The sequence below is a fragment of the Colossoma macropomum genome, unplaced genomic scaffold, assembly GCF_904425465.1.
Source record: "Colossoma macropomum unplaced genomic scaffold, Colossoma_macropomum, whole genome shotgun sequence".
Lineage (NCBI taxonomy): Eukaryota > Metazoa > Chordata > Actinopteri > Characiformes > Serrasalmidae > Colossoma > Colossoma macropomum.
The window spans coordinates 24,825,665-24,850,802 of NW_023494799.1; the positions used below are offsets into that span (position 1 = coordinate 24,825,665).

A 25,138-nucleotide genomic window follows, 5' to 3' on the forward strand; every position below is an offset into this window, starting at 1 on the left:
CACTGTGCATTGTAAGCACAAATACAAGCCATGGCATACCTTTGCAATGACAATGGGAAGAAATTCATAACAATTCACAACAAAAACAATTATGTCCCACATCTAATCAGTCCCGAGGAGAGACTCCATTTTTCTTTCCTTTTGCTTACGGCATGCAGACGTTTCATTTTTCACCACTTCACAGGACTTTACAGGACAGAAGAGTCGATGGAAAATCAATAGTTGTCTGCTCCAGGGTAATGAGATTCAAAGCATAGCCTGATATGAGCTCTCGGCCCAGCTGAACGGCCTCTCACTGGCCACACTACCACTATAAATAAAAGCCTAATCATCAATCAATACTGGTGGCGGCAGCAACTACGCAAACAGCTTTAAAGCTATGTTGAAAGAGGTGGTGGGACAAATTTTTCTACAGATGCACCTGAGACAGATTGCAGTTCTAAGGGATTACAAAAGAGAGTGATTTTGTTTGGGACCAGGTGCATGTACCACTGAAGTTAATATGATTGTTTTGTTGGAGGTGATGGAGTTTAGTTGTAAAGAGCATAAACTGCCACATACTGTCAAATGGCTCAGACGACAAGAAGAGAAGGTGGGTTATATATTGGAACAACAGAAAAAGGAAAGGTCACAGAGACTCACACTTTAAAAATCAACTCTTGTCACCAAAGCAGAATCACGCCTATCAAAGTCTAGCAAAAGTGTAATCCACAGTTCCAGTTTTCTAATTTCTACAAGCAGCCAAGATAAATATTGGCAGTAATCCTAAAGTGACTACCTAAGATTTACTGCACCGCCTCTATCCAAAATCCGTAATGCATTACAGCCTTCACAAATCATAAAGTGATAGTCAGTGACTAGAAGATATCATACCAGGGAAGTCAGTGAAGGAATCATATCAATCAGCTTTTACCCAATTTCACACATCCTTCTCAAGCATGCTATGTTAAAAGGAAAGAGAAAAATATTAAATATAAAGTGATATTGAAATGCTAAGGCATATCTAACTTGAAAAGGTGATTCCAGCAGTGCGAGTTGAAAGAAAAAGCAAGAGCTCTCAGAAATACGACCACTCTGAAAAAGCACATCAGTCAGTCACTGAATGACACAGGAGCTTCTTGAAAGCATCAAGAACATTTTTTTTCAATGTTGTTTTTAAAAAAGATCTTTCTTTTGAAGTTGAAATATTTAGATTTGTCATGAATTTAATGTTTAAACAAAAAACATGTATAAAAAGATTTTATTATTATTGTTATTCTTGTTCTATTTTCATTGCTATCACTATTATATAAAAACATAGTACAGCATTTTTTAAACAAAAAGCTTTATTAAAAAATTGATGCCCTGCATTTTTATGTCACTACAGAAACACAAGGAGTTTTAGTCCATAGACGAAGTCTTATTTTAGCCACACACCTGCATTTCAGAGCAGGAAGTGAGACTGCATCCCTCTCCTTCATGGCCATGGCCACATGGTGAGCAGATAGTAAGTCTGAACACAGGTTTTGTGTTTTAATAAACATATTATGATTTTATATGTGTATAACAGTTTAAAGCAGTGTTTGGTAAAGTTTTGGAAGTGTTGTTATTGTTCTGCTAAAAAATTAGCAAAAATTGTCACTACCAAAACAGTCACTAATGTGTTATGATGTGATAAGTGATAAAACAGAATATTCAATTATTTCTTTTCATAAAATAAACATAATGAAGATATAGTTTCACTCAAAGCAAAAAGATTTTTGTCTAAAATGCAAGTCCGTTTTAATTTTCACGGAAATGCGAATGAAACATCCCTGACTCTGCCATTCAGCTACACAGGCTAACCTAAGCATGTTTTGCACTGTATGTATGTTGCATTATCTGCACTAACTGGCCTTTATGACAAAACTTACACCTTTTGAAGAATGTCTACTGATATACCAGATGAACTAGTATACTGCCCACAACTAACTGCACGTTTATTTTTGTAACAGTTTTCTCACCAAATCAACACTTTCAGTGTACAGTATGAGACTAGACTCACTAATCAAGCCCTTATGTGTTTAGAGCTAGCACATACAACACCACAAAACAAAAGAGGCTTTTGTTCAGTGTTCCACTGAGGACAGTCAGGGAGGACTTTGTCAGCAGCTGACTCAGACAGAGAGCCAAATGCAATCAATAGTGCCCACATTTACTTTAACAATTGATTCCGTCAACACAGATTTTGTAATATGGGTGGATGTACTTGGAAAGAAAATGACCTGTTCACTGTCCCTAGAAGATGCTATAAAAATACCAACACAGTGATGCACATAAAATTAATGTGTCAAATAATGTTATAAGTCCCTTCAGTGAAAAACAATAGAATCTCCACTCATAAATGATATAACATACAATAACTCAGGAGGTCTTTAAAAGGTCATTATTTGGACATGTGGTCTACTTTGTATTCATCATGCTGCAGGGGTGTCCATTCTTATCCACAAATGGCTGCTGAAAAGCAGGAGTGCACATGATCAGTTGTTTCAAGACTGAGCAATTGAGAAATCAGGAGTGCTCCTGCTCATTTGAAATAAAAATCTGCAACCACACCAGCCCTTTGTGGATACGAGCAGACACCATTGATCTACTGTAAATCAAAATTATAATATTAAGATAGCTTTACTTACGCAAGCAAATGAGCATATACACTTTGGGTCCACTAGCAGCAGTAGCTACATATAAACTTTACTGCATCAATAATAAATAAAAGCTAAAACAAAAGCCTTTGATTAAGTGCAAAGCTGTTGTTTTTTACAACTAAGCGGTGAACACATGAATAGGAACAGATGCCAGCACTGGACTCTAAACTTCTCTGTTTTCTTCTGGATTTTGCCATGTCAACCACCACAGCAAAAAATCAGACAACCAAGAAGTACTTTAGTACCTCTGGCTTTAGCTGACCAACAGTGGTGTCCAGTGGTGAGCCTGACATGTTCCCTGCCCCCACGTATTATTCAGGATAGATTTGCATTTCATTTGAACCCAGAAATACATACAATTACACGCTCTCCTTCATTTGGTAGCTTTCAAAAGACAGCTTCTAAGCAAATAAATGTCATGTTTTTAACCATTTTACTTACTGTACGTCAACCAAATGAACTGCGATATTACGTACACACTTCAGGTGTCCATAAAATGTATTATTTTCATAGTGCAGGTTTAGCATGAGTGCACTTCTTGTCCTCTCTCTCAAAACCTATATCCTTTCCAGCTTATATCTTCAGCTAAGTTTCAACAACTTAAAAATGTACTTTGAGATTAAAATATTACTATTACTTACTTGAAACCAGCAGGAACACTTTTTCCGTCTTCCACATACACACTTTGTTCAGAGTCTCTCTTTAATAGAATTGGAGCAAGCCTTTTAAGGTCATGCAGCTTTATATCGCCCCTCAACAGTCAAAAGCATCAAGCTTCACAATGCGGTGACAGCACATCCTCTGAGGCCAAATGTGAAAGAAAGAAATCCCTTCCAACACAAGTATCATGGCTTCCATCTGCCCACTAGAGATGTAACAGTTCAAATCAGGGCACCCAAAGCATAGCACAGCATACAAAAGCTGTTTCGAAACAAAGCACTCCAGCTCATTGCTGACATTTCTCTTCTTAACTTCATAAAAGCCAACGGCCCTTGAACTTGTGCCAGGCATCGTGCACGAAACAGCTTTCGGGTTAGCACATGACCAATTCATTCCCGCTTCTGATGTTTACTTCGCCCGTGTTGCGCGAGGCTTCCCAATGACATTGTGACGCTTTCGTTTCAACCCGAGTACACTGATCTTTGATCCAAATAACAAGCAGACAAATCTTGTATACGAAAAGAGAAACAAACAGGGTGCAAACAGGCGCACAGCAGGAAACACTCAGGCCTTTTCAAGACGGAAAGGAACTTCCATCATTGCTTGTCGAGATGTTTTCCTTGCCTTGTATACAACAACTGCACCATTCCTGTGCTTTCTTGTACAGACAGTGCTTAGTTAAAATGTGTTTAGGACTGCCTTACGTTAGTCAGCAGCATGACGCATTCTGGCTTTTCTGTTGTGTAAAATCCAACTGCGGATCTACAGCGGGTCGACAATAAAGGACAACAATAAAATAATATAAAAACACCAACCAGCAAAAGGCACTTTTGTCTCCAAAGCAGCTTCAGGCTTTCTTGGAATGTTGTTACAAACATTTTGAAAAATTTCTAGTGGGAAATTGGACAGTTCTCCAAGCACAGACTTGCTGTCAAACAGATCAGCTGGGAACAAGGGAAGTGGATCCTCTTCTTTTCTCTTTCTTCCAGCAATAACTCCTTTTTTTCCTTCTCTTAAAAAAACTGGCTCACAAGTAATTCCCAAATGGAAGCCCTGTAATAAATATTGGTCAGTTTGCTGAAGCAAACAGTTTTGTTTTTAAGACTAGGAGGTTTAAAATGAATTCTGTGGTTATTTTAGTTATTCATCAGTGTTTTTCCTGCTATATGGTTTGTGTCTGAAATAAAAACTGCTATTTGAATCTACTCCAACAAAACACTGTCTGTGACTGACAAGAAGATGATGTAAACTTTTCCAAACCACACACTCTGGAGTGCAATAAACATGCCTGGACTCGTTTATTCACCATCTGAAAGTCAGAAGATGCCTTCACTTACTTAACTGATGTAATCATTTATTGATTTGTATACTTTTATGGGGCTTCACTGGATTCTATTCTATTTTCACATACAGCATTCTTTTTTTTAAACTAACGTGGTACCTCTTGCTCTTTGAAGCCTGAGCAGATCCAAAGTTCAAGCAATGTTTTCATAATGCTGCGGCATGCACTGCTTTCAAATAATGGCAGTAAATTAAAATCTATTCCAATAAATCATCTTTTATCATCAGATATATGTAAAAATAAAATGATCACTTCTGTAACCCTAGAACTTTTAGTGGGTCACAGTGCCTGCAGGGACACGTTAGCCCTGCTTACTAGAGCTTTATAAAGGCTTATAAGGACATGACTGTACAAAGAGTGAGAAAGAACAGCTTTCTAAGCTTCAAACTTTATGAGGTGACAGATAAAAGGGGGTAGGGGGCTGTTCTCACCTGGTTCTGTGGTCTGATATCTTGGTGCAGATGTGCTGAGGAGGAACACTTCGCCATTTCTTGGCCTCTAAGACCATCGCCTCAGCATCCACCAAACCAAAGCCATAGAGATGACTGACTAGAGAATGAACACAGACACCCATGCATACACAAACACATCAAATATAAGAAACCAACAGCCAGATTAGCTTTTGAGCCGAATTATTAAGGTTATAACATCTAGTAATTTCGTGATAATTTACCATAACCTGTCTTTATGCTAAACCAACTGCTCCATATCTAATATTTATTGTGATCATGTTTATACAGCAGCCTTATAACAAGCTGTAAAGTACTGTATAATTTGGATGAATTAAAACACACTTTGAATTGTGTACAAAATTCCACACTCTAAATTTGTGCAAATAAGAAAATGTTAAAAATCTACCTTTGTGTCCAGCTGCATTGGTCTTCCAGTCACTAGCTTTCAGGTGAACAGGTCTTGATGTCTTTACCAAGAGATGCTGCACATCCCTCCAGGTTATTAATGGACTGAAAGACAAAGAAAATTATATATATATATATATATATATATATATATATATATATATATATATATATATATAGTATACTTATCCTTAGATACACCCTGAATGATGTGCCCTAAATGACACCAAACAAGGATAAGTTCACTATCTTTGACCTAATGGTCATTTTTAGCATGAAATGCTAAAGCTTCCTATGGAAGCTTGAATACACCCACTCAAAACTGTCAAGTCCCCAAACGGTGTACCTATTAAATAAGCATGGACCCAAGGTTTTCATTTATTTTAACATAGTCCATATCAAGTGAACCTGTTTACCTCTTTACACACATTCTTCAAAGCTCAATTACACAAAAATACACCAAGAGCACATTGTTGTTAACCAAATAATTACAATAACACAATAATAAAAGTTAATATTAGAAATCATAAATTTATTGGCTCCATATGTTCTCTGAGCCTGCCCAAGCACAAATCTGAAGGTTTTTTTTTATTATTGTTAATTTTTAACATGGATATACTATATTAAATTCAGTCTTTTGCTTACATCGGGCTACTGAAACAACAGCCTACTGAAAACAACCGAAAATCTGAATGTTATTGAGAACAAATGTATGAAAATATATGTATGGAAGTTTTAAAGCTTTGCACTCATGTCCCATGAACTTCCACTGTGAGCCTCTTAGACAGACTTCTTGGTATTTGTATCTCTATTTAGTTTTCAGAAGCTTAATTTTTTTAGGCCACAAAATTTGTCTAATTTATAATGAATTTCATTAGCAAAGGCCTTAAGATAGAACAGTTATTGTTAGTGTGTGGAAAATGTTACAAATAAATAGATTATAGCTAGATTAGTTCAACGCATCATAAATTCGTGCCAGGAATCTTTGCCTGAGAGCGCAACAAACTATACCACTTTCCAGATAGCCATTCAAGCTAAAAGCTCAAATGCCTATGAAATCACATATGCGGGGAACACTAAATAATAAAAATAAATACTTCACACTGTCTCTAGATCAGCCCCATCACATGCCCACTTCAGGTGAAATTATCAGCACTTTTTCCTCTCTTTGTTGTCTAATTAAACAATTTTACAACAGGTTAAACACGTGACAGCACAAACAGCAGATCTGTTTACTGTAACAGATTTACAGTCACTGGTTTTTAGTGCAGCATCCAAGAAGTCTCCTCTACACACCATTAGTTTAGTGCAGGAGTTTTTCTGTCATTACTAGAAAACCAAGATCAACATATTTTAGTCAGTTCAACTGAACTAGCTTTATTCAACACAAGAATGACTTTAATTAAAATAAATACTCATTCAAAGTATTTTTTTTATTTTGAATAAAACGAGTTAAGTAACTTGTTACCACATGAAGTAATTATTTTAGGTTGAACTGACAAACCATTTTTTACAGTGCAGTTTAGAATGCTACAGAAAGTGGGAGTGTGTGACCTGACTGGATCTCTTTGAGGTTTACACTTCACTCACAAAAAAAAATGAATTGGTACGTAAAAAAAGCTGGAAGATGCGTCAAGCGTGCGTCAAGCATGAAGCACAGCCAGCATGGATTTTATTTTAAAAGAAAGAAATCTGTTCTGTCAGACGGAGGATTAAAATACGCTTAAATATTATTCTTTTAAGAGCGCTTGGGAGAAGAGGTATTTGAAATTCCAACGAGTATTCAAAGCCTAAAAAATGCTATTTGTCCAGGTGTACTCACTAGTAAAAGCCACACATGAACTGTTTGCGATTGTATTTCATCTACAACAATTTTTATACTTGAAATTTTCTTCCTAATCAAAAAAGAAAATGGCCTTGAGTTTCTTTTGAAACATCGCTTCGAGCACAGTGAATGCCGGAAAATGTGTATTATTCATTCAAAATCTAAATACTGGCAATTATTTCTGGCCCAGTCTATACATATAAGGTTCAGCTATTCATTCCAGACTCATGAATCAAAATATCTCTAATATACTAAGGCTTGTTGACATTAAATGAGCCAAACTTGTATTGCAAAATCATTATACAGCCAAGGTTTCCACTCAGGTCCTGAGTACCTGACCCAGGTAGCCTGGTTACCTCATCAGAAAGGAGAAAAAAGTGGACTGGCTGCGAGTCCTCAGGAACTGCTCTGGAATGCAGTTATTGGTGTGAACAATATTGGAAATAAACAATATAAACAGCAAAGCTCTTAATGGTTAAGTGTATACAAACACAGCAGAGGGAATTTCAAATGACCACAGAAGTAATAGCACAAATGCTGACTTATTATGCGCAGAATCACAAAGGCCATTCAGGGAAATGAAAAGGAAAAACATTAGAAGATGTCCGGGTCCTCTGGAGCCTATTCCTTTGTTCAGCCCCTGCGATTGTGCAACCCTATAGTGAAGGCCATAGCCTAATGCACAAAAGACTACATCTAAAAGTCTTACTCAATAGAGAATTCTTCGAAATGTCTGACGCCAAGGATTAATAAAACATGGCAGCGGAGAAAAGGAGCTCCATTGTACTGCGTAGAGGGACAAAGCCAGAATACAAAATGAGGCACAAGAGAAAAAACACTTTGCTATTCCACACTCCTCTCTAATGAGTGCTTGAAAACAGTGCTTAAAAGTAATAAAGTGACTATAGTGCTTGTTGTTTTCTTATTAGAGATAATAATTTGCTTGAGTGACTTTTTCTGAGATACCTTGGTTCACTCACCATGCAAAAACAATTAGCACTCATCTAAAACAAAGCTCAAATTTCATTTATGTTGTCTAAATATCAACAATGTCAAAAAAGCTCTAATAAAAAATTCATAAAAGAACCCTGCTTGGCCATTAAAAGTGCTTTTCACATTACTCAGCTGGGGGTTCGCCACAGTTGCATGGTCATGTAAAGAAATCTGTTCCTTCCTGGAATTATCCCACCATTTTCCAAAACCAGAACAAAAATGGGAAAGCATCAGAAAAACAATGTCTGTTTAGAATTCAGGATCTGCTCTGTAGCAATTGGAGAGTGAGCTGTGACAGAGTGATGTCAAACACTTCTAATTAGAGTGCAAAGAGAAAATAGAGCAGTTGAGAAAGAAAGAGAAAGAGAGAGAGAGGGACAAAGAGACCAAGAGAGAGAGAGAAAGGCAGAAAAGCGAACTCACTTGGCCTCTAGAGCGAGAGCGATGACCCCGGCCACCATGGGCGCAGACACTGATGTCCCAGTGTGGCCATCTGTACAGCGCTGCCGTAGGTCTGTGGTAACCTGTCACAAAAAAAAGGAACAAAAATAATAGCGTTAACACAGCGCAGCTGCTACTGACATATCTTAAGTGCTCCCATTCATCCCTTTAGAACTGCAAGGGTCAATGACTACTAACTCTCATAACTACATGAGTTTTATTGCAGCTGTCAAATAATTCATGGTAGTTAATAAATAATAAACTTTATAACTGAATACAAATAAAAAAGGTTAAAGCAGGGGTCACTTTATCCACAAAGGGCTGACATGGCTGCAGGCTTTTACGCAAATCAAGCAGAAGCACAGCTAATTCCACTTGTTTAATCACTTGGTTTTGGGCTTTAACCAACTGATTGGTTACATGTGGTGTGCTCCTGCTTGGTTGGAATGAAAACTTGCAGCCACGCCTGCCCTTTGTGGATAAGGCTGGAGACTCCGGGGGTTAAAGTAACAACCAAAACCTGCTAATCTTGACTATGACAGAAAAGCTTGCAGGGCCTGTTTTGCATTATCCACATAAGATCACACTAACGGTTCCCTACTAGATCTTCATTAATTGTTAGACATGTTAACCTTTCGGTTTAAGTATTTCGTTGTGCTCTCTCCTAGGTCAGATCATGTTGTCAGTCAAGTGAGGAAATTTGTAGGGTTCGTGCAAAGCGTCTAGCCTGTAGGGTCTTCATTCTATTGCATCACTTATTATGCCGAAATCCAACATTGGCCAAACAAACAGACACTGAATTTATTTCTGACGACTGCCAATCTCTTGTTGGGCGGCAGTGTTCTACAGGTGGTTTTGATTAAGATGAATCTTGGAGTTCAAAACAGGTAAACACAATTTGTTTCAAATCCTGTCTGTAGTGTAAGCTAAGTTTTTCAGTTTTTTTTTAAATTGCTAGTGTCTAATTAAAAAGGAAGGTTTGGGTAAATGGACGGCTTCCTAGGGTCTGTTTATTAGGATGAATGCTTGTATGTGACTGTGATGTGTTAGAGCATTCTCCGTAAAGCTTGTCTGTAAATATTTTCACTTTTCATCCTACCCTTCTGGGGAACACCCACAGAGCCCTGCTGGTAACCCGCAGGCAAAGAGCACGCGCATGTGTTTGGTGTGTGTTTGAATGTGTGTGTGTGAGAAACCAAACCTCAGCATGATTACTCTGGGTTTGTATAACAAAGTAAGCACGGATGGGTCAGCTGTAGTGACTCTAACCTCAGAAAGATATGCAAAGAAGAGTCTAACTAAACCCTGTGCATCCTGGAGGGGGTGTGCTCACTAAAACGACGTTAATACAAAGCAACTTACCTTGTACACACTTGCAATACAAACTGCCATTCAATGCAATAATTATCTACCACTTTTTGTCCAGACTGGTTAAGTTGAGCCTTAAAGAGGAATTCCACTGATTCTGCTGATCATGAACTGGTAAACAAAGTCACTCAGATTTGTTTGATGTGAAATGCTCAATTCTATAGAAACCTACCGAATCAGAATTGTTCACAGTTGTGGTGATAACAAGGAAGAGTTTCACTGTGAATATTTTAATGCATCTTAAAGCTCCTTCATAGAAAGTTATTACATTAAATGATTACAAATATGCTGCCCGATGTCTGAGACATTGTTTTACGATTGTAAAATCGTAACCAGTTCACTGGTGGTTTTTGATAGTAAAGAAAATGGATAAATTTGTGTTGTAGACATTGTGACCCCTGGTTCTAATCACCACCACTATTAAAAAATACAAGTCAGTAAGTTTCTATGTATTGAGCCTCATTACATCAACACACTCCTTATGACTTTAGTTACATCTCAACAATTGTGTTATGTTGACATTTCAAAAAACTGTTTGAATTCCCCTTTAAAAAATGTACTGGGGCTGAGATCACACAAGCATGCAAATAAGGAAGCTCAGAAGCTTATCCTGACTGGAGCTTCCAAACCCCCAGCACACTTACACATTATCCTACTCATCTTCAGATGCTTAGAGCATTACCAACCTTAAAAATAAAGAAAGCAAATATGGGCTTAACTGATCTCCCTTAATAGTTCCTTGGATCCTTGGTTTTGAATGTGAGCCAGAAAAAATATTTACTCTTCATCTTTGGTTTTTATCTTCTCATTGCACCAGTAGATGTTTGGGGAAAGAGACAAACCAAACAAAGCGCATGAGCATATCTCAGATATGTTTGTGTTGTAATAAACCAACAAAGGGAAAGGCTGCATTTGAGAGAGGTGTGGGGAGAGGCCATAGGGCTGATAGATGGAAGATGACTGTTCTTTGGCAGGCGGATGTCATTCTTGGTTCCAGCAATCATTAAGAACAATATGATACAGGGAAAATGGAGAAACAGCAGGAGACAGAATGAGAAAGATATAGAGTGAAGAGAAAATGTGACTGTATCAGCAAATGAGTGAGCTAACCAAAAAATAAATGTGTTTGAGAGGAAATGTGTTTGGAATGTGAATATGATGATATAAATATAAAGCATATACAGTGGTGCTTGAAAGTTTATGAACCCTTTAGAATTTTCTATATTTCTGCATAAATTTGACCTAAAATCAGATTTTCCTAACAGTAGAACAGTAGAGGGCGATAAAGAGAACCAAATTAAACAAACGAAAAAATATTAAACTTGGTTATTTATTTATTGAGAAAAATGATCCAATATTACATTTCTGTGAGTGGCAAAAGTATGTGAACCTTTGCTTTGAGTATCTGGTGTGACCCCCTTGTGCAGCAATAACTGCAAGTAAAGGTTTCTGGCAATTGTTGATTAGTCCTGCACATCAGCTTGATGGAATTTTAGTCCATTCCTCCGTACAGAACAGCTTCAACTCTTGTATTGGTGGGTTTCCTCCCATAAACTGCTTGAGGTCCTTCCACAACATTTCTATAGGATTAAGGTCAGCACTTTGACTTGGCCCTTCCAAAACATTAACTATATTTTTCTTTAACTATTCTTTGGTAGAATGACATGTGCTTAGGGTTGTTGTCTTGATGCATGATCCACGTTCTCTTGAGTTTCAGCTCACAGACAGATGTCCTAACATTTTCCTTTAGTATTTGCTGGTATAATTCAGAGTTCATTGTTCCATCAATGATGGCAAGCAGTCCTGGCCCAGATGCAGCAAAATAGGCACAAACCATGATACTACCACCACCATGTTTCATAGATGGGATAAGGTTTTTGTGCTGGAATGCAGTGTTTTCCTTTTTTCAAACACAACGCTTCTCATTTAAACCAAAAAGATCTATTTTGGTCTCATCCTTCCACAAAACGTTGTTCCAATAGCCTTCTGGCTTGTTCATGTGATCTTTAGGAAACTGCAGATGGGCAGCAATGTTGTTTTGGGAGAGCAGCAGCTTTCTCCTTGCAAGCCTGCCATGCAGACCATTGTTGTTCAGTTTTCTTCTCATGGTGGACTCATGAACATTAACTTTAGCCTCTGTGAGACAGGATTTTAGTTGCCTAGAAGTAACCCTGGATTCCTTTGTGACCTCACAGACTATTACACGACTTGCTCTTGGTGTGATCTTTGTTGGTTGACCACTCCTGGGGAGCGTCTGGAATTTCCTCCATCTGTACACAATTGGTCTGACTGTGGATTGGTGGAGTGCAAACTCTTTAGAGATGGTTTGTAACCTTTTCCAGTCTGATGAGTATCAGCCACTCTTCTTCTTCTGAGGTCCTCAGAAATCTCTCTAAGATGAAGATCAGACTGTGATAGATCCCCGTTCTTTAAATAAAACAGGGTAGTCCGTCACACCTGATTGCCATCCCAATGATTGAAAACACCTGACTCTTATTTCACATTCAAATTATATGATAATCCTAAAGGTTCACATACTTTTGCCACTCACTTTTTAAAATTTTGCTCAATAAATAAATGACCAAGTCTAATATTTTTTCTCTCATTTGTTTAATATGGTTCATCTTATTTACTATTAGGACTTGTGTGAAAGTCTGATGAGGTTTTAGGTCAAATTTTCAAGCACCACTGTAAATGAAGAACAGTAAACGAAGTGTTAATTATTGCTACTATTGTTAAACCCCAATCGAGTTCAAACTACCAATGGTCAAAAATCCAAAATCTTCCAAAGCATTTGGCTCAGCAGTTGTTGATTCTAACTGATTTGAACTTTTTTCCCTGTTGAAATCAATCAATAGTTCATCAGTACAACAACTGAGAGGAATTCTTTCATACACAGCCAGACTGAAACCGCAAAGTGGTACAAAGTGGAAGCTCCTAGGATTCAGGATCGTTAAAACAGATTATGCAGCCAAATCAGCTGCATAAAAAGTGTTAAATTAAACACCCACACTTGTAACCTAGTACACTGTGTATCTGCACCTGTCTCCACTCTACATTGCAGGTGCTAATTTTTCTCTGCTGATTCCAGACTACTGTACGTGCAAAAAAACACACACACGTGACAGAGCACATTTCTCAAAGCGAAGAAGGGCTCCATCCTCACAGGAGACGGGACTGAATCGAGCAATACTTAACTATTTTGCGGTCGTAGAACTCTCCACTGCTGTAGGTGGTGGCGAGGGTGGAGGAGCACACTTCCAGGTACCAGGGCTTGTTGCCGTTTTCCGTGCTGCTGCTGACGGAGATGGTGTAGATGCTGTTGGTGTAGCCATCACATGAGCAGTGGTCACCCTGCCGACCTCCATTACCAGACGCCCACACAAAGATGGAGCCCAGGCCCTTGCGACCCTGCCCACATGCAAACAAATATACAACACTAAATGTACAATCTTAAAAGTGCACATGCTGGCACAGTAGAAATGAAATTAGAAAAGGTTTATTTTAAAATAGCAAGCTGATTACTCTAATATACTTCTAATATGATGAGCCTAATTTGCTAGTATTATGCAACTTCTAGGTTTCAAAAATTAGCTAGGAAGGCTTGAACGAATTGATAGTATTGGGAATTGATGACATCTGTCTCTATTGCAATGGCATTCAAGTGGGATGGTTTAAATTTCAGAAAACGTACCATCCACAACTTTAAGATGCACAAAAGGAAAGTGTATGTCTCATAATTAATGTTTATTTTACATGTAGTCTGACATATTCCAGTTTTAAAACATTCAGCCCTTTGAATTAACTGACATATATTTCATATAAACCAGCCTAATAACAGTAGCAGGTTACAGTAACAGTAGCAGTAACACCAACAGTGAGCTAACTATACACTACAGGGTTTTGGTCATCTTATTATTTTAACAATATAGGCTAAGTGATTTTACCAAACTGTACCATGTAAAGAATGGTGTAACCAGGATTACCACGTAACCTGCTGTGCTGAAACAGGTTAAAAGAGTGAATGTTGCCACAAATCTGAGTGGATCCTCAGTCTAGTGGTTAATAGCATCTTATCAGACAATATAAAAATAAATAACTGAAATGACCAATATGACCAGTGATTCTAAACTTTTAAACAGCAGTATATGTGTTTCTGTCGATATATGTCATAACTTGCATTTATTATTTCCCACCAGCTTTAACTGCTATTCTTGAATGATCTCTGAAACATTATGGGACGCTGATACAATTAAATCCCTGTTAGAAACTCTAATATTAATGTCAAGCCTAAATGTGTCAGGTTTTATTTTTTAATTGAGCCTCATTCCCCATAGGCTCTTACAAGTATCCAGATCATTACTCAAACAAACACAAACGTGATTCTTGCAAACTAATCACAGGGCTGTGCATGTGTGCATATGTTTGTGTGTGTGTGTAAAAAGGACCTTTTTAATGCCCACTTCAAAGGCCTGTTTGGCCAAAGGGCCTGGGCCGTCCACAGTCTTCCCATCATCATCAGGGCCCCAGCTGGCACTGTAAATGTCAATGTAGTCAGGCCGGATTCCCAGAGACTTGGCCTCTACCACATCAGTCACATCTCCATCCAGCATCCGAATGCCTGAACATGCATGCAGATGAAAACATATGTTCACAAATAGGCACCCACAGAAAAAAACACACACACACCAACTCGTAAGTGTGCCATAATTATAATCAGAGTCTTTTGTTTCTCTGATTCTGCAGTGTGAAAGCTCTCGGCATGGCTTGAAACCTAGAAAACAAAAGGTTTGCATTGCTGACGTTTTTTCCTTTCTCTCTTTTTAATGAGGTGCAGGGTACACTTTCATGCCTCCCGTCTCATGTTTGTCCCTTCATCTTGAAAAGCAAACAGTGCAGGTTTAGAACCACTGTCTTCCATGGCTAAGCGAGATGACAGACAAAATCGTGGCAGCTGTCATTCTTTGTCATTTTCAAGGCTCTTTGGCCATTTCATCAGCCATGAAATCTGTTCACATCATCTGCACCCCACATTATTGTCTTACTGTATGTAGAGAGAGAAAGAGGATGAGACGGAAAGTTGGAAGCAGTCAGACTAATTATGTGCTCACCAGTGTAACAAAGAGGCCAGGGCAGGGTGTTTCTGCACAAACAATTTTAGTCAATTACAGACTTACAGAGCAGTTTGTGTGTGTTAGACGAGCTCATCCGGCCCCTGCAGGTGTCTGCCAACCCACCCCACCCACCGTGTAGCTGCAGCAGATGTTAGTAGTTTTATTTAAACTCCTGGAGCAAGAAAAGCAAGTTCGCTCATAAGAGATAAGATGCATAAAATCCCAAATCAGATCCACAGCGAAGGGTGCGAACAGCAAACCAACATTCAGCACTACACTGTATGTCTGTGTGGGGATGTGGGCTAGGAAAGAGGGGGAGAAAGAGTGTATATACAGCAAATGCATGTACAGTAATGATGTGTGTGTGTTTGAATGTGTGCCAACACCACGTGCAACATCACAGTCTAAACGAGATGAAGGTGTTTTTCCATCTTTTCCATCAAACACCTCCTCAGAAAGATGGACGATCAATGTGGCTCTCTCAAGGCCCCTCTCTCTTAACAAGCTGCATTTCACTGCAAACTGATTTTGCTGCTTCCAAAATAGCGCCAAGTAAACAGGATTTCAACACTTCTTTGCACCTAGGCCTCGGGGGGGAAGACTGAATCATTTGTAAGCCACTAATTATGGAAAACGGACATGAAGGCCTCCTGTAAAGGCATACTAAGCATTTAGTTATATCGGCCACATCAGGCGAGCACACAGGAATCGGGCTTCAAAACATTTACTCTGGCACAGAGTCCACGTACTACCAGCTAATGGCTCCATTAACCACAAGCCATGGTGTGTATCAGTTGTCTGGCTAATCTCAATCTGCTACTATTGTAATCTGGGTTTGTAGATCTTCCAATTTTCAGGATATCTTTATATTATACAGTTCATTATTTTTTGTAATTTGTTGTTTTAATAATAAAGAGAAATACAACATATTGAAAGCATTTCAGAGATATCATGTAATGAGCTGGTATATCTAACTAATGAACTGTTAGGATACTTTTGTCTGAACAGCTTTGGTCTTGTGAATGACTTTTAAAGCGAAAATGAATCAGTCTTGCACAAGAACAGGGCAACAATCTGAAGCATGCATTGCGTGTGGAAGGTTTCTTATAGAAAACCCATCTGGTAAAGAGTAAAAGATGAATCACTGCTCATCCATTCAATTTTATTACACTTCTGAATGCAGTGTTTTTCACCTTCCACAGGTTTCCACATGAAAGCCTCATTGTAAATGTATGAAGCTATAAATGCACATTTTGGGTCAAGACTAGGTCGTTTTTTCTGCTGATAGCTCAGCTAGTTAGAGAGCAATTATTTGTGAGACAAGTAAATGGTGGTGCAAAACATGAGAAAGGATATCAGGGTTTACAGTCAGGTGTTTTATGATACTGCTGACAGTGCTGCTCAGATTCAACTCTGCTCTATACTGTTTTTAGGGGAGTAACAAATCACAAAATTCATAATCGGTTCAATACAATATGATGGTGTCTTGATAAAAGCTGTTTTTCTATTCAGCAAAAACAGGCAGTGCCTGAAAATGTACCTAAATATTGAACATTATATAAGTACAATATTTGAGACTTTAGAGTGGTACAGTAGAGAGGCTAACAAAATCAAAATCATAGCAAATAAAATTAAATGTGGTGAGCATAACAACCACAGCAAAACAGCTTTCTTTTAGTTCCACTGACTGACAGAGAAGGGTGTAAAATGTAAAGTCTATTTTACCTGCATACAGTTTTTCACAGCTGACACCAGCTCAAAGCATCTTTACAGAAACCAGAATCTACATCTCTGAAAAACTCCCTAATAGCATGAGTAAGAAACCTAAGAGGTGCCAAAGTGGGTCCATCTTCCTCTGGAGGTGTCACAATAGTGAAAGTATAATCACAGAGGAAATTTACAATAGCAGGATCAAAGCAGGTGCTCTTGAATCATATAGCAAAAAGATCTTTAAGAAAAGCATGTCTCTCAAAGACCTAAAGGTGGCTACTAGTTGGCTGGACATATACAGGACTTTAGAGACTTGAGAACATGGTTGGCAAAAAAGCTGAATATGAGTTCATGCCAAGTTCAGAACACCAAGAAGATTAGGAGTTTCATCAGTTGGCAGCTCATGATGCTGATTAGGGAACATGAGTTCATGAGGGATGTGGTGGCAGACTTCTCATTAAAATCCAGGTGAGGTTATTAGTAGCTGGAGCATCTAAGCTTTTTCATCACAGCATCAGGGAGAAATGCATTTATAAATAGATTCTAAGGTCCAGAAAGCAAGAGGAATGATGGCATGTTCTTGTTTGAAGTCATTTCTCTAATACATTGTGCAATGTTTAAAAATAAGAAAAACATCAAGTAGCCACTTCAACCTCCGACCCTATTATTAGTTTCTATTATTTGCTGTAATGAGATAGTCAAGAAGAATCAGAAGCAAGCTGTTTACTCTGTATGACCTTCTAACCCTTTTCATAATTTATGCATTATACAAATTGAGTATTGATCTGAGACAAAAGCCACCCTGATCTTAGATAGTATTGCAATGTTCATTGACTCTTGAACATGCTTTCTGACATGATGATCAGCCTTCAGTGATACGACAAAATGAAATCAGATTCTTTAATGAAGCGCGGAAGATGTTAGAGAGGCAAGGCGCCTGTGTATGTCTGAGAGACCAACAAAACAAACATCACTCGGGTGACAGTCGCCTTTGAAGTCGCCCCAATTCAGTTTCTCCCAGTTGCATCATGGAACCTTCACCCACTTTTTGGCGGGACGGCTGATTGGAGCGACTGAGAGCTAAACCCAACGACTCCAAGCAAAAGACGCGTTCACTGGTGTCATCCCCGCCACCTGCGAGTACAATAAGCAAATATGCGCGTCTCTCAGCACAGCTGCAAGTGAGAACAAAACCGCCACAGATGGCAGGTGGCATATTCCGAATCCACTCTCTGATTAAAATGGCCTGGCCTTTTCACAGGATTAATTGCTTACGAACGCATGAATGTCGGCTCGCTCACAGTCCACTAGATTAATGAGCGCACGGCCTTTCTCAGTCACGACTGACGAGACGGGTGCAGATTTCTCGCAGGTTTCCCGTGCACACATGCGCAATAATCCGGTTACGGCTGCTTTGACTGTTGCTGTTGTTACTTTATTATTTAATCAGTTTCAAATTAGTTTTTACTGATCCCTCCTTCTTCATTTGGGTCTAGTTTCTTTGTTTGCATATGGTGAGTAATGCATGCCTAAATAGACATAGACCTAGAAAACCTAGCAAAGAGAGTCTTTTCATGAAAACATCATACCTCCAATACGAGCGTTGTAGGCAATACCAACGATGCAGTGCGAGTTATTGGCCACAGCAGCCACCTCCCCTGCGCATCGGGTCCCATGCCTGGAGAGAGTAAAAATGTGAGTCATAGAGTGATATGGAGGAAAAGGGAGGTGTCTGTGTGCTTATCCCCTCATAGGCAGTCAGAACTAATAAGTATGCATCCCCGATACTGCTCTCCTAATGCCCTCGCTTATCACCAAATGCAAAAGCACCTGATTGGCCTCCAGACCTCGTTAGAAAGCACAGCAGCAAAACGCTGAAAAAAATAACACACAGAGTTTTTCTCAGAACTGACAAACAACTTCGACCAAACTTCCAGGCTACAAAAGAGAAGTTACATGCACAAACAGTGGCGGCATGCAGAGACAAGAATGTTGACATGACGCAGAACCACACACACAGGAGCTTACATATCACAGCCAGACCCCAGGACTCAAGCTGGGCTTAATAGAGAGGGTCTGAAAGTTGGAATTAAAGCGGACAGGGGAGGGCGAGGCTACAAAGCTTGGAGCCCTCGGGGATAACTAGGGGGAAGCAGTTCCCTGTGGAGTCCTTGGCTGGACTTGCTCTGAAATAAATGTGTGGCCTGGCCCACTGAGCGCTACCGTGCCTTACACAGCAGCAGCCCAGCTCCATTAGAACTCAGTTAATGAGCTGTGTGTGTGTATGTGTGTGCATCTCTGTGTGTCTAGAATGGAAGGGGATATTAAAGACACTAATCCTACTTCAGGCCAGGTGCACTACGAAGTCATCTAACACTCTCTCTCATGCATGCTCCATCATTCTCTCACTCTAGTTATCATTTCCTCTCTCTTTCTGTCTCGGCAGCTTCAAAACCTGCACACTAAAGCATTCTTTTAATTGATTTTTTTGTGTCTTCTCCTCAGTACTTCTTCTTCAACGGACACATTCCATACTGCACACGCTGTAGCTCTGACCACAAAGGGGGAAAATTAATTAGAATATTTGCATTGCTGCTTGGATTCCAAATATCAAGATAAAGAACAACAAAGCAGCACTTTGAAGCTTTCTCTCAGTGTTTGCAGAGACGCAAACGTGAGGCATGAGAAACAAGAACAGACGTTAATTCAGGTGTTTATTAATGAGTGACAACGTTTTCAATTAAAATCTACACTGCGCTTGACTGCAAAACACTCAAGTGATTTCTGTGCCTCGACTTGACAACAAAACTCCCCTGATAGTTTCATGTGGGAAAAATCCTGAATCTACTTACAACAAGGCTGTATAATATTGACATAAGGGAAGTTCAATAAAGCTGTTGGGTATCATGATGACGATATGAGAAGCAATAAATAATTATTAAAATAGCATGCCAGTAACTGGATGTAATACAAATACAGACATTTTTTGGATCTGTAAACAGAAATCTAACTAACCTACTCTAATACAAAATTACAAAAGCACTATTTACAATTCTGCAAAATAAAAAATAGCTACTTACATCAGAACTGCAGGCACATTTTTGTGCAATAAAAGGCTGAAACAGTCAGCATTACCTCAACAGCTTTATCTACACAGGCTACAAAAACAAATAAATATATATATTTTTGATATAAGCACACAAAAATAAATTCAGATTTTTTTTTGTTGTTTATTTATTTATTTTTGCTTAATTATTAAATATGTTTGTTGTGACAGTAGCCATTACTGGTTTGCACACTTAAAACACAATACTGGGTGTGAGAATGATCGTAATGTTTGATGTATTTATTATAGGCTTGTAGTTCTGTGGATGGAGTATTTTTGAGCTGTGCACGTGTGTGTTTTGTAATTGGCTGTTTCGCCTAGTGACTAAATTACTCATCTCCCATGTGGGAAAGCAGCGTTCAATCCTAGCACAGAGAAACACTCATTAGGCTTCCAACAGACTGTGCCGCTAGTGTAATTAAGTTGTGCTGTGTGTATGAGTTATGTGATCTGTTCTGTCATTGCACCTCTAATGATATGTTTATCACTCATACTGCAATAACGATAAAAATACAATTTATTGTGCATCCCTAATTTACCAAAATCAAGACTTCATCTATAAAACAGTCATATGCAAGAATCTGAAGATCTCTGGTCCAATTATATGTTTTGTTGATTTTCTAAATGAAAATACGTTTTTACACATCCTCTACAGGGAACATATTGGAAAAAAATAACATTTTTTATGTTTTATTTTTTTCCAATATGCTAAATTCAGCAAATAAACAGCAAATGCATATTAAAATGTGTATTAGTGTGTTCTGTAGAGCTTGTGCACTTATCTTCACTTACAAAATCTACAAAACATGAAATTTGACCAGGGGAGCTCAAACTTTTGCAAACAACTGTATAGAATACATAGTGGCCCCAAAAAGGATTTGGACTCTTTTATCATTTAACCATCAATACACTTCACTGAAATTCTTTAGTGTACTTCATAAAATGTTTGACAAAGTGATATTTGCTTTAGAGAAAAACACTTTTATCACAACGTCAAACTGATGGTAGATTCTTTGCGTGGAGAAAGCCTGGAGATGAAAGTCTATGGCTGTTTTTCTTACATTCAAGGTGTGGGTGAGTTTCATTGTTGGTGTTCATTGATGGCATTATGAACTCAGAAGTGGACAAAGGCATTTTGCCTGTAAAAGAAACTGCTCAAACGATAACCATCTGAAACACATGAGCCACCTTTGGAAAAAACACTTAACCAAAAAAAAAACTAGAGTCTTGAAATGGTCTGTTTAAAATAAAGGCCACTTGTATTGATGTTTCATTCTTCTAACAAACACAGCACTTTTTTAAGTATGGCACAAATGTCCAAATACTTTCTGGCATTACTATATAAATATAATATAACAAGAATACAGGCTGTGTAATGACTACAAAAGAGGAACAATTTTTAGTTGAGGCTTTTGGGATTTGACACCTTCACACACGTACATTAGACTCTTCACACAAATACGTTAGAAAGGCATCACTGAGGCCACAGAGCTTGTTAGCAGGTCTTCATATGAATATGACAGCCTCACACATACTGCAGAAAACAAGTCACACAACTATTTTGATTAAGCTAATTGAACTAAGACTTCCGAACAACACATTAGATAATCTCTAACAACCTAACTGTGTTTGCTGAAAAAGTTTATAAAATTTGACTAAAAATACGCCCCAACAAAGGAGCTGTAAAAGGTCACTCACTTGTTTTCATTGCTGGAGTCATATCGTGGTGTTGGGTCATGGTCGTTGCCATTGACGTCGTAGCTGGCTAACTGGTCCTGGGCACAAGCAAGAAGGAAAAAGACCAAACAAATCACTTCGAGCAAAAGCAATAAACAGGGAAATAAATAAATATATAACATATTATACTGCCCGAGCTTTCATCCCATTTGGGTCATCTCTCATCTTTCGCACTATTAGAAAGAGGGTAATAAATTGGGCCCAACACAGGCCATAACTTAGCGTTGTAATCCAAAGTGTCAGGCGGCAAAATGAAGTGTATTTATGGCAAGGTTGCATCCTGAGCTGCTGGTAAGGGGCACAGTAGTGGGCCAGCATACCGAGGGCTTAGTGTAGTCCACCACATCAACAATATGTTGTGGACTGCATTGCTGTGCATGTCATAAGCAGGATACACATACAGAATATGCATGTACCAAGCAAGAAGCAATATCTTTACAGCATTATATTTTGCTTAACAATAATTTCCAGCTGCATAAGTCAATTTAGCTGTGGTGTACTTGTGTTAAAGGTTACCCATAAAGAAGCCAGCATGAGGAATTTTAACATGCACACAAAATAGCTCCCGATTAGACACATGATTGTACACTACATACAAAAGCTATTACATTGCACACTATGTAATGCACTACAAGGGAAAACCGAGCCATGTTAGCCTCAGGAACACAGACTTTCAAGCACTCACATAGTTTTGGGCCAAATCTGGGTGGTTCCTCTCTATTCCGTCATCTAAGATGGTGACCACGACATTTCGGCCGGTGTAGCCTCGCTGCCAGGCTGCTAGGATGTTCATTTCTGAACGGCACCGGCTGTTTTTATCACTGCAGTGCTGGAAGATGATAAAAGCAGAAGTCCTGTTTGTAGTTGTCAAGGATAAATATGGATTCAGGTGTATGACAAGTGTCAATAAATCTTGTTCAAATGAACATAATTATCCAGCAATATCTTAAAAGTACATACAAACTTTGGAGAAAGTACTGTAAGTAGTATAGTGGGTAAATCACATGGCATATAGCTTGTAATATACTAAACAGCATATGCAGGTTGTCGCAAACAGTATGTAGGATCCAACAATATGAAAACAAAATTACGCTTTCCACACAGCATTAGCAATAAGCAGCCAGAGAAGTGGGAATTGCTTGAATCCACAGCCAATATGGACACAGTCCCCTCTTCGTGTCGTACAAGCTTTTATTACTTTGAATGACCTTGTGACTTACAACAGCGCAAACCCACAAAATAGAAAAGCACGGTTCATGTTTATTCAGATGAAGAGGTGTGGGTGTCCTTGAGTCACTCATTGTAGATCCCCTTGCCTGTGACAGGACATAATAAAGGGTCCTCTCTCAGTATGTTTGATATTCTGTTATAAGGGCTTAGGCACAATTTACATAATGTATGTGTGTTTTTTTAGATAGGAGTTTACCTAAGGAAAATCTATTCATTTCCCATGTGTGCATGTATGCAAACACTGTAAATATTGCAATCTAAAAAAGGAAACTCCACCAAAAGATCATTTTCTTTATACTATATTTCCCATATTGTTGTCCGCCTAAGCTAGTGAATAGAAAGGCTGTATGGAACAAAACTCTGGAAAAAACGAATTCATTCTAATTAGCACAGAAGCTTCACTTCTGTCAAAGTCACAGGAAAAGCATGCCGTGTGTGTTACGTTATGGATCTTGATCAGCAGGAGACAGGAAAGCTTACTCATTACGTAGAGCATGTTTACAAAATCACTTTAATGAGATTCACGTCAGAAAATGTGCATGTAAATGAGAACAACAGCTATGTGATTAAAATACAGCGTGGTAACTGTTTTACATATGTTAATTGCTTTAGTATGCTTTAGCAATCTACCACATGAAGTTAGTGACTGGCATTACAGCATGAGCAAAATTTCTGGGCCTGAAGAAAGAATGACGTTAACATTTAACAACACTTGAAAGAAACTCGCCAACCACAAAGCAAATTTAAAAACTCAAAACTCACAAGATATACATCATAAGACATATATCAGCCTTATATCACGTTCATTCTCAGCATGAAGCATCATGTGAGAAAAACAAGTCTAGAGTCATTCTAGTTTTCAGTTTCAGGGTTTGTAAAGGAGAACACACGTCAGGGGTTGATGTATGTGCAGTACAAGTAGCAGCAGTGAGTTGATGTATTTGCCTTGCTCTGAGCCAAGCCTGCCGGCAGATTAGTGCCTTTGGCCACATCGTGCCAGCTACATTTCATCTCACCACAAAAACAATGACAACAGAGAAAAGTTTTGTGAAGGGAAACTGCAACAGAGGCTCTCCATGTAATCTTGTCATCTTCATGTGGTCTGAAAGGACATTGTGGGATGAAATTTCTGGGGAAAAACTGTGATGGTTGTAGGAAGAAAAAAATTGTTTGGTTTTTATCTGAGTAACAAAGGGAGAGTTCCGCTGAGCTACACAAACAGAAAATGAACATCATCCCAATAACCTGAAGGCATATAGAAAACCAGAGATACAAAGAGTGGACATGCTTTTCATTTAAGTTCAGATTTGTTTGAGTAGGATTTGGCTGAGCAGCCTACTTATGGGTGACTTGTGCATTCTGCCTATTCTAGAAACATTATGACTGCTGGCAAACTAGTGCTTTGTTTTGCTTTTCTGCAATAACTGCAATTCACAATTTAAAATCAGGGACACCTGCTATGCCACAGCATAACAGCAATGTCTTTGCTGCTGCCACTGTTCACAGGAGGTCTACTTTTATCACAATGGCAATTGTCCTTTTAAACAAAACTGGTGCTACAATAGCACCACCCACACCAGGGAAAGAGCATCAGTGGGCTGAATTTTTGGTGGTATTGTGTCTCAATGTTCTGTGCTTTTCAGGACAATTAAAGTTCAGCTGAATTGACTTGAACTGAATTAAATTGAATTAGATTGGAAACAACTTAACAAGTGGTTTCTTTAACCTCTTAAAATGCAGAGCTTATGACATCCTAAGACTTATTATTCAGTAATTACACTACAATTCAGTAAATTATTCCATTATTTACTGAAGTAAATTATTCAATTATTATTCAGTAAATACACTACAATGCAAACTGACACTTATAAAAGTGTTTAATACAACTTTGAATTTGCATGTCCTGGCCATTTAAGGGTTTGATGTGTTCATTGCTTACTGCGGGCTACGTATTTAAGGCGTCACAATGAAGCTACTTAGCTATTTATTCTGAAGTTATTCACACAGAATATTAATGTTTGTATATTGGCAATTACATTCTTCTTGTTATATGTTTTTGCTACCCGCTTCATGAAATCAAGTAGCTGACCTT

General features: G+C 38.5%; 1 protein-coding gene across 1 annotated transcript in view; it reads right to left on the reverse strand.

Moving 5' to 3' along the window:
• pcsk6 (proprotein convertase subtilisin/kexin type 6) overlaps positions 1 to 25,138 on the reverse strand; it is a 64,696-nt gene that overhangs the window by 33,086 nt on the left and 6,472 nt on the right. The window contains exons 4-11 of the mRNA XM_036585842.1: positions 22,502 to 22,645; positions 21,778 to 21,854; positions 18,563 to 18,651; positions 14,598 to 14,770; positions 13,348 to 13,560; positions 8,764 to 8,864; positions 5,524 to 5,627; positions 5,097 to 5,214 (exon numbers count right to left, since the gene is read on the reverse strand). Coding sequence (XP_036441735.1) covers positions 5,097 to 5,214; positions 5,524 to 5,627; positions 8,764 to 8,864; positions 13,348 to 13,560; positions 14,598 to 14,770; positions 18,563 to 18,651; positions 21,778 to 21,854; positions 22,502 to 22,645 — 1,019 coding nt within the window. The remainder of the gene's footprint in view (positions 1 to 5,096; positions 5,215 to 5,523; positions 5,628 to 8,763; positions 8,865 to 13,347; positions 13,561 to 14,597; positions 14,771 to 18,562; positions 18,652 to 21,777; positions 21,855 to 22,501; positions 22,646 to 25,138) is intronic.